The 12,399-nt window shown below is 34.2% G+C and overlaps 1 protein-coding gene across 1 annotated transcript; it reads left to right on the top strand.

The window, feature by feature from the left end:
• The first annotated feature begins 1,818 nt into the window (after window positions 1-1,818).
• On the top strand, window positions 1,819-12,381 carry LOC129257572 (uncharacterized). The gene is made up of 13 exons (XM_054895933.2): window positions 1,819-1,910; window positions 2,405-2,522; window positions 3,048-3,140; window positions 3,841-3,921; window positions 4,321-4,389; window positions 4,999-5,124; window positions 5,875-5,934; window positions 7,290-7,365; window positions 8,210-8,279; window positions 8,608-8,698; window positions 9,247-9,341; window positions 9,926-10,161; window positions 10,882-12,381. The coding sequence occupies exons 2-13, from the start codon at window positions 2,439-2,441 to the stop codon at window positions 11,034-11,036; spliced, it is 1,236 nt and encodes a 411-aa protein (XP_054751908.1). The 5' UTR covers window positions 1,819-1,910; window positions 2,405-2,438; the 3' UTR covers window positions 11,037-12,381.
• The last annotated feature ends 18 nt before the right edge of the window (window positions 12,382-12,399 follow it).

Genomic DNA, 12,399 nt, shown 5'->3' with positions numbered 1-12,399 from the left:
TATTTCATTTTTTATAGATTTGACAATAAGGACCAACTTAACTGAATCATATAGTATTAAACAATACTCATTCCACATGTTCAGGGAGGAATTAATCGTTGTTTCACTTGACAATGAGGAGAAATGTAGAATATTACCTATTTCATATACTAGTAATACAAAAGAAATAGTGAGTGGATGACGTCATCAGTCTCCTCATTTGCATATCCTCCAGGATGTGCATATAACTGTTTTGTGAAATTTTAAGCAAAACTTTAAAATGTCATAACATTTTTATTTTACATCCGATTTTGATGAAATTTTGAGTGTTATGTTTGTTGGATCTTTCTTTTTTTATTCATATCAACTTTTTGGGGGTGGACTTGTCCTTTAAGGCCTGAAAACTTGACATTTTAAGCACTTTTGTTATTATGAATAGGATGCATATAGGTTGACATATTTTTTTTACAATTAATGCGAGCGCAAATCGCGAGCTTATATTTTTGATAAACTGTCATGAAAAGGGGATTTTAAGTAGTTTGTTATAGAATTAATATAGTGTTATACATAAGTGCGAGCGTACAGCGTTATAGCTGATACGCTTTGACAATCAGACCTGCATGAAAAAGAATAGTTTGACAGCTTTATGGAATACAAGAAGACAATAAAATAAGCGGCGATCGCACGACCGGCGATAACACGGAAATTTGACAAAGCACTTAAAAAAAATCAATTTGTAAATCAAACAAAATAATGAAAGATTGATGATGGCGGAGCTGAAATTGATTTCAAAACTTGATAATTTAAGCTCCATAACAACCTATTGAGCAAATATGTATATCATCAAACAGTGCGAGCGCGAAGCGCGAGCAAATATTTTGTATAGTGATGTGAAAAATTTGTTATTTTCCAAGTCTTGCCCTCATTCCTCTTTTTATTTCATCCTGTCTTTCCCCATTTTCTTTTTCCTTTTTTCTCCGCCAATAGGGGCGGGGGGGGGGGGGGGGCTCGCCCCCTGGATCCGCCTATGCCTAACGGTTTTTGTTTCTGTTCTGATCAAGTTCCACATTTGATTAAGCCCCTATTCTTTTCTAGTTTGTTCAAAATTTTCAGTCTGTCATAAAGTATGGAAATTGCAATTAGCCCATTTGTTTCTGCAAAAATTAAGACGGCGGGGGAATTAATTTGCCCCACCCCTAAATAAATACAATTATATTGGGGGAAAAATCCTTTCCTAAACGAAATGTGCCCTTTAGTGAGATAACAATTAACCTTTATTTTTCTGTATATTTTAGTTTCTGAAGATGATATTCTATTATTTTGTTAGGTAACAATCTTTAATTTATGTTCCCCTTTGCGCCCCGGAGGGAGGCCCCAACAGAGAACGGGAGGGATCGAGGTTCATTTTAACAAACACTATGCAATAGGCATTTGGCCTCTCATCCCCTATAACCTTACTTACAGTACCATCGGGGATGAAAAAAATATGGCCCCTAGCTCTGTCCCCCCCCCCCCCAAAAAAAAAAGCCCTATATGTCATGTTCAAGCGATAAAAAAGTGACTTTTTCAGACAACATGTGACTTTTAGTCCTCTAACAAAATCATTTCTGTGGGAAGATTTTTTGTCTATATTTTTTTTGGGGGAAGGGGTGCAAGACCACTTCGCCGCTTTCTCATACTCCTACTCTCACTCTTCAACTTTCTTATTTTCCCCTTGCCCCCTCCTTGCGTCCCCGTTTCGATCGAAGCTCATGATGAAGTTACAGCCGATTTGTCGTTCTATAATATCCGGTCAACTATCCGATTCGGATCGGTAGAGCGAGGCGGAGACCAAAAAATTATAACAATGTTAGCAGTCTCGATCTCGTCGGGTATCGTCGGCAAATGATTTATATGTTGTGAACAAACACAATATTATACAAAATTGCAAGGTAAATGTCATTTTAAAATAGTTTGGAAGTGTGATTGCATGTGAGAGATAATGCAAGAGATTTTATCAATTCCTATTTTAATAGTTTACCTGTTATTTAGAATTTAATATCAAATTGTTTTTAACTCCAATTATGTACAGTCCCATTAATGTGTTTTTGCTGTAATTAGTACCGTAACGTTAGAAGGAAATGTATTGTCGACTTTGAGAAAACTGCATGGTGATTGATGAGTGGTATTAATCAAAGTTTGACAGAAAAGGCTGCCTCTTATATCTCTTGACTGGTTTGTGGTTATAGTTTTGTTTTAACTGATTGCTCTAATTGATGCTGCATTAATTGCTGCTATAAATAAAGTTAACTTGACTGTTGATCATCATCATGTTGATAGAGTTTTAAAATCAAACAAATCAGATCGACTAAGTATTACTATTAGTCTTTACCTCTTCAACTGTCTTGAGTTCATACTCTTATTCTGTATTCTCCTACTCCCGCAGCCCTGTCTATGGTAATGCATCTAATCATTCCATCATGATTCGACACCAGGCAGAGACATTTATCATAACTTGGGTTGCCTATGCTTCAACTTATCTTCTACGGAAACCTCTTGGAGTCGTAAGTTATAGATGTTGTTTGTTGAGATAGATGTTGCACAAATTGTGCATTGTGCTTGAGTGCAAACTAAAATGATAACAGAAAAATGAAATAGAATTTTACCTTCAGTCAAAAGTGTCCATGTAAGATTTGCATTTTTTTTAAAGGAATTGTGTTCAAATGCACAGTTTTTATGTTTCTCCAGATGTATGGAATTATATTATGCTTTGTGGTAGTATTATTACTAATCAACATGAATACTGAATGATAAATCCATTATTTCTATATCATTTACCAGTGATATCAGAAGTGCATAAATTATGCATTATTCTACCCCAATTCCTGTTTGACATAACAGTTTATTACCTTGTAACAGATGATCTGCTTTATTTTTAACATCTAAGTTTTATATTTTCAGATTATGTATTCTATGGTGCAATAATTAGTTTGTATATACTTTTTGATTGATTGGGCATTCAAATAATGCAGATGTTGAATGTCAATATCTATTTTTCGTTAAGTCCATATTACTCTGTATACTTGAAGGTGAAAGCAGATCTTGCCACTGAACTGTCTATGAGCAAGGCTCAACTTGGATGGTTAGATGCTGCACTGCTTCTTCCATATGCCACAGTTCAGGTATTGATTTTAGGTTATTGCCTTTCAAAAAGTATTTAGTTATTGAAACAAAACTTAGGTTTGTCAGTGAAGTCAGCAAAACTCTATTATGTGTTCCATATTCTATAATATATTTATTTATGTTAATTAAATTTGTTTCTTTGTTTATGTGTGTATGTATTCATTCATTCATGCATAATTTGTCTATCTATCCATCCATCCATCCATCCATCTATCTGTCTGTCTATGTGTAAATCTATATATCTATCTATCTATGTGTATATCTATCTATCTATGTGTATATCTATCTATCTATATATATATCATCTATCTATCTGTGTAAATCTATCTATCTATCTAACTAACTAACTATCTATTGATCTATGTGTATATACTATCTATCTAACTATCTATCTATGTGTACCGGTATATCTATCTTTCTATCTATCTATCTATTCACCTACTATTATTTCATTCATTTTACATTTGTCATTTATTTAGTTGAAATATATTATTTGAAAGGGAGGTAGACATTCCAATTATTGGTACCATTATCTCCAAATAGTCTGAGTAACAGTGCTACCCCATTAACATGGTCAAATGGGAACACTCTTGCATTGATTCTGCAACTTTTAAATTAATCAGTTTGATAATTTTCAAACCAAAGTGACATTATTTGGAATTGGATTGTATTACATCTAGTGATGTTTATATTTCATAGATTGTTTTGGGATCTCTTGGAGACAGAGCTGGTGCCAGGAAAACTTTGGGCTTCTGTCTCATATTATCAGCATTTTCCATGGTAAGAATTTTGGTTGATTTTGTATTATTTCATTGTCTAATTCTCACATAAATCTGGTTTTTGGTGATCAAAAATTGTCATAGTAAAGAATAGGTGATTTAACAATTCTTTTTGGAATATCATATCTGTTCTACAAAGCCACTGATACATTTCTTTAATTACTATGGAAAGAGAATAGTCCCATGATCTACATAACGTTACTTTTTCTTCATAAAAACATTTTTATACATTTTTATACCCCCCAAAATTGTAACTTTCTTGCATTATTCAGAGGACAGTACACTGCAAAGTATAACACATGGTTTATATTACGAAGATATATTTTATCAGATTGAAATGTGAAAAAGACTGAAGATTTTTGTTTTATCATACTTTTTTTTTCTTTTAATTTTTTGACAGGTCAGCTTTGGCTTTTGGCCAAACTTTTACATTCTTTGTCTTCATCTCTTCATCAATGGTGCAGCTCAGGTAAGTTGATAAAAAAAATCTGGTATTTCTTCGAACTGAACACAATTTTATTTCAGTATAATGCACATTACACCCTAGCTTGACTTGTCTTGGGCATAACCCTAAATATGTTAATAATGAAATCTCTGTAATGAGAAATCATAATTATTCTTATCCAATTTATAATATTTTTATCCAGTGTCATAGTTAATGCATCTGAGTTATACACAAAAGGTTAAAGATTATTCTAAACTTCGGGGGAGGTGGAAGAGTTGGGTTGCATCTGCTTCCATATTTTATCAGATAAATATAAAGGACACTGACACTATGCTGTGACTGAATTTTAGTTACTTATTTATTATTGGGGATTTATATTTGTAATAAGTTAAATCCTATCATTGATGTAATAGAATCATCATTGTGTTATATGAATAATTATTAAAAATCACCTATTTAAATCACATGGCTACAGGAGAGAATTACCTCCCATTGACTTTGTTCACAGACTTTGCACACTTGTCTCAGACCCCCCCCCCCCCCCCGAAAAAAAAACTTGCAATATTGACAGAAAACTTGACCCCCTGTTGACTTGATCATTGAGGTCCTTTGTTTAATATCATTTTATTACAGTCGCAGGCCTGGCCTAGCTGTACTAAGATCTTGGGGCAGTGTTTCAACACTCAGCAGAGGAATAGTCTCTTTGGGATTTGGGGAACATGTACCTTTGCAGGGGGAATCTTTGGAACTGCAGTAGCTGTAAGTCTCTCAGTTCATCTTCACATCAAGTTGTTAGTTTATTATATTGATTTTATAGAAATGCCAAATTCAAAGGATGACAATTTTTTGGGCAAGTAGCTGTAACTTGGCGTGAGATGGCTAAGAGTTACTTATAATGCACAGGTAAACTTGCATTTAGTAAACCTTCCATAAGTTGAATATTAGCCCAAGTTGGAGCAAAATTTATCAGACTTAAACACATGTTTTTTATCTCTTTCATTTCAAATTTTTCTCAAAAATTTCAAATATAAGTAAAAAAGATTCATGTGGTCCCAATAGATTCAACTTAGGCAAAGTTACCTGTAAGTGGGAATATGATGTGATGTGATGAGTTGAAGGTATGTTAAGCAAGAGCATCTTTGAGTGTGCATGAATATGTTGTCAAATCCCATCCTCATCTCTTAATATTTTCAGTTTATTTTCTTTAAAAATAAAAAAAATACAAAGAAAGAAATATACAATGAAATAGAATACAGAGACTGCTTAGAAGAACAATGTCTTATGAATTGATGCCTCCATTATACAAACAGTAAAAACCAATAACATCATACAGGCATATAGGAATAAAGATAAAAATATATACATTAACATATATTACTGAACAACTTCTGGATTATAGAATCTGTATGTGATGAATTTTGATAGTGAATTATGATTTTCAACAAACAAAGATATCTACTTTTTGTGATCAGTGATTAAAAAGATCTGTGTTTGTTACCATTGATGCAGGTCTACCTGAGGGCAACATACAACTGGCAAACGACTTTCTTCATTCCATCAATATTTGTGGTAAGAAATACCTCTCCTAGTATAGTCTGATTTATCAATATGTACCTGATATTATGAAGTCATTTTAATAGAAATGCTTGAATATTTGACCCTCAAATGTCATGCACCTTTTAAAACCATATTGCATTTGTAATTGATGTACTAATATTTTTTTATTATTTACTATTGCATCAACCCTCTGATGCATCTGTAATGTACATATGTTGATTTTCATTATTCCGTTATCCCCGTTCTCACATTTTCCAACAGTTTTTGTCTCACCTGCATAGCAGAGTGAGACTATAGGCGCCGCTTTTCCGACGGCAACGGCGGCGGCGACGGCGACGGCGGCGGCGACGGCGGCGGCGGCGTCAACACCAAATCTTAACCTGAGGTTAAGTTTTTGAAATGACAGCATAACTTAGAAAGTATATGGACCTAGTTCATGAAACTTGGCCATAAGGTTAATCAAGTATTACTGAACATCCTGCCTGAGTTTCATGTCACATGACCAAGGTCAAAGGTCATTTAGGGTCAATGAACTTAGACCATGTTGGGGGAATCAACATCAAAATCTTAACCTAAGGTTAAGTTTTTGAAATGTCATCATAACTTAGAAAATATATGGACCTAGTTCATGAAACTTATACATAAGGTTAATCAAGTATCACTGAACATCCTGCATGAGTTTCACGTCACATGACCAAGGTCAAAGGTCATTTAGGGTCAATGAACTTTGGCCGAATTGGGGGTATCTGTTGAATTACCATCATAACTTTGAAAGTTTATGGATCTGATTCATGAAACTTGGACATAATAGTAATCAAGTATTACTGAACATCCTGTGCAAGTTTCAGGTCACATGATCAAGGTCAAAGGTCATTTAGGGTCAATGAACTTTGGCCAAATTGGGGTATTTGTTGAATTACAGCCATAAATTTGAAAGTGTGTTGGTCTAGTTCATAAAACTTGGACATAATAGTAATCAAGTATCACTGAACATCCTGTGCGAGTTTCAGGTCACATGATCAAGGTCAAAGGTCATGTAAGGTCAAAGAACTTTGGCCACGTTGGGGGTATTTGTTGAATTGCCATCATATCTCTATAAGTGTATTGGTCTAGTTCATAAAACGTGGAAATAAGAGTAACCAAGTATCACTGAACATCTTGTGCGAGTTATAGTAGTTTTCAAAATCAGCACTGCTGCTATATTGAATCGTGTGATGCAGGTGAGACGGCCAGAGGCATTCCACTTGTTTTTCTTTTCGTTTCTCTCTCCAAGATCTCTCCCTCTCTGTCTGACCCCACCCTTTCTACCTACAGTTCTTCGATCTCACATATTTTTTTTATCTCTCTCCTCGCTATCACATCAACAGTGTTTTGTAGGTGTCTTAGTTGTTGTGATGCTGATAGAACCTCCAATGGGAATACCACTAACTGAAACTGCGCAAGGTGAGGAGATTACATTACAAAAGAACAAATTCAATTATTATAACATCATGATTTTCTTAAAATTTCTTATAAACGATGACCTTATAGCAGGTTGCAATTATATATATATTTATGAAAACAAGTTCCCTTTTTACATGGTTGACATGATTCAAACCTGTTTATTTGTTGTTGTATTGCCTTGAATAGAAGTAATTTACTTGATGCAGCCTTGCATGTGCCAGCAACTTGAATCAGCATCTGTGTTCAGTACTGTGTTTTAATTGTTTCTATAAGAATTTCTTATAAAACACTGTATTCAGCAACCTTCTGAGTAATTATTGTTATTCAATTGGAAAGTTGAGATAATATTTTTGTGTATTAAGAAAAACATGCAAAATAATTTTTTTCATCGATGCCATGTTGTAATAACTGAGAATTACAGCCCAATGTGAAGCCCAATTTAGCATCTGAAAAGCAAGATTTTTAGATTCTGAAACTAAAACCAAAACATGATATTCCTAGAGCTGTTCATTAGTCATTTTCATTCATATACATTATGCCCTGCCATCAGATTTGACTGAGACATTGTTAGACATGTCTAGAGAGATTCACAAATGCCACAGTGAGACTTGCCCAGGCAGTCACCTCACTTTTTTAATGACCAATAGTTTATACCATTGTCTTTTACTTCCCAAAGAAATGAAAATGTGATAGAAAAATAAATGTTGTTCATTGGTTGCATTTTCTGTTTATTTTTCTGGAACTGTTGCTGCGTGCTATCGCCATGAGCGTCTCTGGACGGTGTGTGCACTCAATAAGACATCACCATTATTATTATAAAATTAACTTGATATTTCTCTCTTAGAAGCACTACCAGGTCTTAATCCCAAGCAATCATCAAGTACTCTACCATGGATGAAATTGTGGTCACTACCGTAAGTTGTTGATTTTCTCATTGTCTTTTTATTTTATGTGAATATTCATCGGCAATACCTTGACAAGTCAGAATTACATGTATAGGCCTATATATTTTTTTGATTTCATTCATAGCATATCATGCAATCCTGATTCTTATCCATTGAATTATAACAAGGAATCCTATAACCCCCACTAATTGAACATCAACACATGAAAGATATAGCATCATCTATGATTGGTTTAATAACACTTTTTCTCTTTCTCCACTCATTCTATCTCTTTCTGTGTCTCTTTCTCTCTGTGTGCATCTGCCTCTCTCTCTCTCTCTCTCCATCTCTCTTGCAGAATGGTGAAAGAAGCAGCCATAGCAACATTCTGTATTAAGATTGTCAGATATTGTATGTTTATGTGGCTCCCATTGTATCTTCACCAAGAGGTTTGTAACACAGCATGTATCAAATAGTCAAATGTTAAGGTATTAATTTTCTTCATTATCTGAATGGAAAGAAGTAGGAATCATTCTAACATAATCTAGAAAAGGCCAATGGAACATTACAGTGTAGTATTGGTTTGATAACCAAATACCATTCAAAAGTTTGAACAAAATGGTCGAGTGATGATAGCAAAGAGGAAATATGAAGAAGAAAATCCTTGTTGTGCTTGCGAATATAATGCATCAAAAGTAATTTTCTTCCAATATCACTCCTCCCAATCTGTTTTGTTAATGGTCATTTCTAATTTATCAATTTCTATTGAGGTCTGTATTAATCCGTAGTATATGGAAGGATAACAGAAATGCATAGGATGACAACCTTTCTCTGAAAATGTGTAGGATTTAAAGTCATCTTTCTGATGGGAATTACAGGTTAACTCGCATACATGTAAGTTGACCTACCATAAGTCAAATATTTGCCCAAGTCAAAGAAATTGGGTTAGAACAAATCATGCAAAATGCGTGCTTTATAATACCTCTTCTTTATCCAGCTTCAATACAGCCAAACAGAAGCTGGATTATATTCAACTATATTTGAGATTGGAGGAGTCATAGGAAGTGCATCAGTGGGGTACCTTATAACCAGGTAATGAATAGTAGGAGGTGGTTGGCATTGAGTGTTGTAACTTGAAAATATTGTCATAACAACTCTTCAGTCTGTGTTGGGAGGTGTCTCATCTGCATAGCAGGAGTAAAAGAGATCAGTGTTGCTTTTCCAAGTGTTAGTGACCAACATCTTAAGGTTAAGATTTTGAAACATCATTGTAATTTTAAAAATGTAAGGTCTTATTTTATTATATACAGTATATTAAAACATCCATGTCACCATAAATGAAGAATTGCTTTGAGGGGTCTACTTGAAACTTGGCTCATGTATGCATACTGGAGAGACAATTATCCAATTAAACATAGTGGGGTGATTTTTAAGTCCCTTTTTCCATTTTTTTTTTCATTTTTCTTTAAAAACACAAATACATATATTATTAAGGCTATCTTATCCCTCTTTCTTCTTTGGTCTCACTCTTTATAGGCCAATAAATGCTTGGGACTCTTGGGGGGAGAGTTCATCCACCAGAAAGCTACAATGCTGCCAGTTACCTCTGTGGATTGTATATTCTCTATATCCTCATCTTAACTAAAGTCTTCAGTTTATAATTCATTATCCACCAGATTCCTGCAAGATAGGGCATTCAAAGGGACCAGCCTCTGTATCCTCCTCAGCGCATTGAGTTTCATTGGATTCTATTCCACAACCAGACACAGTGTGTTACTGAACCAGTCCTTTATGTTATTGGCAGGAGCCTTCAACTGTGGAGTAGACCCCATCCTCACTGGGTCCATCCCCTCTGCGTTGGGGGAGCAAGGCGGTATGGATATCCAGGCGTCAGTAGCTGGCTTTGTCAATGGTAAGAAAGATGGTCTTCTTCATGAACAGCATAAAGCCTTGTTTATCTGTGCACTGTTCGGATACCTAGCACCCTAATTAATTTCATTAGATAGAAATCAAATTTTTGAAGTCTTAATTGGGAGAATTGCAAAGACATATGCATGGGATCCCTTTTCACCTGTGTATTTCACATATTTCAAAACCTTTCTCACTATATATCTCCCTCTCTATTTCACTCTCTGTCAAACATGCATCATAATTGCAAAAAATGTCTCAGATTTTTATTTTGATTGGGTCATTTGACAATGCAAGTCTTCTGCTAATCATCCATATTTGATGATGAATTAAGCTCTACTTAGCTTGTTCAATGGTAGTTTATTTTTTCAAAAATGTAAATAAAGACTCTATTGCATGATATTTAACAGGGGCAACTTACTACCGATGGTAATTTCTGTAACCAATGTTTTATGCATAGTAACAGTGCCAAATAGTCAGTCAAAATCAAGGTTTTCATAGAAGTTGCAATAGATGACAAATTTTGCTCTCAATAGTTCATTTGAAGTTAAAAAGAATAATAGAATTTCAGGGTGGGGTTGGGTTTGGGGCTCATTAAACATCATTCTTGAAATTATCCATTGATAATGGAACTCCTACTTTTACAAGCACGTTGAATTGTTTGTAAAATCATAATTCAAGTGAATTTTCCTCTTCTCTTCTCTATCTCACAATGATATTCCAGGTATTGGAACAACAGGCACAATCATAGAAGGCCCTGTTATTGGCATAGTGGCTGAGCTATTTGGATGGCAAAGTATGATCTATCTCATGATTCTTCTCTCAGTGCTTGGTGCCATGGCAACATATAAAGGTCACATGATCCAGTCGCGGAGATGACACTTTGTTAGTTATCCATAAGCACAGGATTTGTTGTCTGCATTATTACTGAAATATTCCATGTTTTAAAAGTAGTGAACCGTTTTGTACTTGATTGAAATCTGTCACGATTACATCCTAGTCCTTTTCTCATATGTTCATAAATCATGTTCCCAGTGAAACTGGCAAAATTCATTGCACATTTCTTTGTGAAATGCCAGGATATGAACGATTCTATTTGCTATTATTTATTTTTAAATGTACCCTCACTCACCATATATATTGTCCCATTTACACGAATCATTGATTTCTGGTAATTGAACTTTCGTTGTTCTGAATCATTTGTGGCTGATATTTTGATATAAAATGGAGGTTTATACGGCACACTTTCACAAATCATGTACCATAAAGTCTATAAAAACTCAATTCTGTACACGTCACACATTGTGTAAATGGTACAATACATGTGGCAAGTGAGGGTATTTCAATAGGCAGAGTGCAAAAGTGCATATATGATGGTTTGTAGATTGGACAAGACATTTTACAATTTTTGCCTATCAAGATCAATTATTCTTTGCACATTAATGAACTTACGGGGTTGTTTTGCAAAGTTAGGTGTATTGCTTTGGAGAATTTCATTCACACTGCCCAGATTATTTTTAAGTTGCCTTATCAGTCACAGAACTAAATGAACAATAAATTCTTCTGCAATTTGTTCAAAGCAAACAGGGTACCTGTATTAATTTGTTGAATAATAGTGTAAAAGAATACCACTTTGACATGTTAGCCATGTATTAACTTTAGCTAATATAGAGTTAGTGCTAATATTTATCATTCACATAGTGCAATATAAATTTACTTCATACATCAGATAAAGTCCCTTTTTATCTTAACCTGACTTGTGGTAAATTAAAATACAACTTCATTTTAAAATCTGTTACAATATTTTACAGCATTAGCGAAGCAGAATGCACTGTATTTTACTGTATGCTCACAAGAAGGAATTTAATAAAGCATTATTCCTGCATAATACATGGCTAACATATCAAAGTGGTATTTTATTCTTTTACACTATTAAACAAAAAGAATACCCTATTTGCTTTGAACAAAATGCAGAGGAATTAGTTATTCATTTGGTTTTGTGACTGATAAGGCCTATAATTGTTGATTGTTTTGATTTATGACCTATTTACTTCATATTTTTGTCATTTCTTAAGCTTATAGCCTCATGTGGTGTCGTATTCTCTGTCTTTCACACAGTAAAAACATTTTTTTACATGAATAATATTGTTATCTATGTACAATACAATGAAAAACCCATATTTTTAAGAGAGGAGTCATATGCTGATGATTTTGAATTAGAAGTTTTACAGAGTATGAGAGG

Source organism: Lytechinus pictus, chromosome 3 (assembly GCF_037042905.1).
Source record: "Lytechinus pictus isolate F3 Inbred chromosome 3, Lp3.0, whole genome shotgun sequence".
NCBI classification, from domain to species: domain Eukaryota; kingdom Metazoa; phylum Echinodermata; class Echinoidea; order Temnopleuroida; family Toxopneustidae; genus Lytechinus; species Lytechinus pictus.
The sequence above is the reverse complement of the archived record's forward strand: the minus strand, read 5'-3'. Positions and strand labels throughout refer to the sequence as shown.

What these genes read in the sequence shown, in the direction of transcription:
- LOC129257572 (XM_054895933.2), top strand. Translation starts at nt 2,439, where the DNA reads ATGATTCGACACCAGGCAGAGACATTTATCATAACTTGGGTTGCCTAT. An exon ending in TATTATCAGCATTTTCCATG is followed by an intron (nt 3,922 to 4,320) that starts GTAAGAATTTTG and finishes ATTTTTTGACAG; the next exon opens with GTCAGCTTTGGCTTTTGGCC. An exon ending in TCATCAATGGTGCAGCTCAG is followed by an intron (nt 4,390 to 4,998) that starts GTAAGTTGATAA and finishes ATTTTATTACAG; the next exon opens with TCGCAGGCCTGGCCTAGCTG.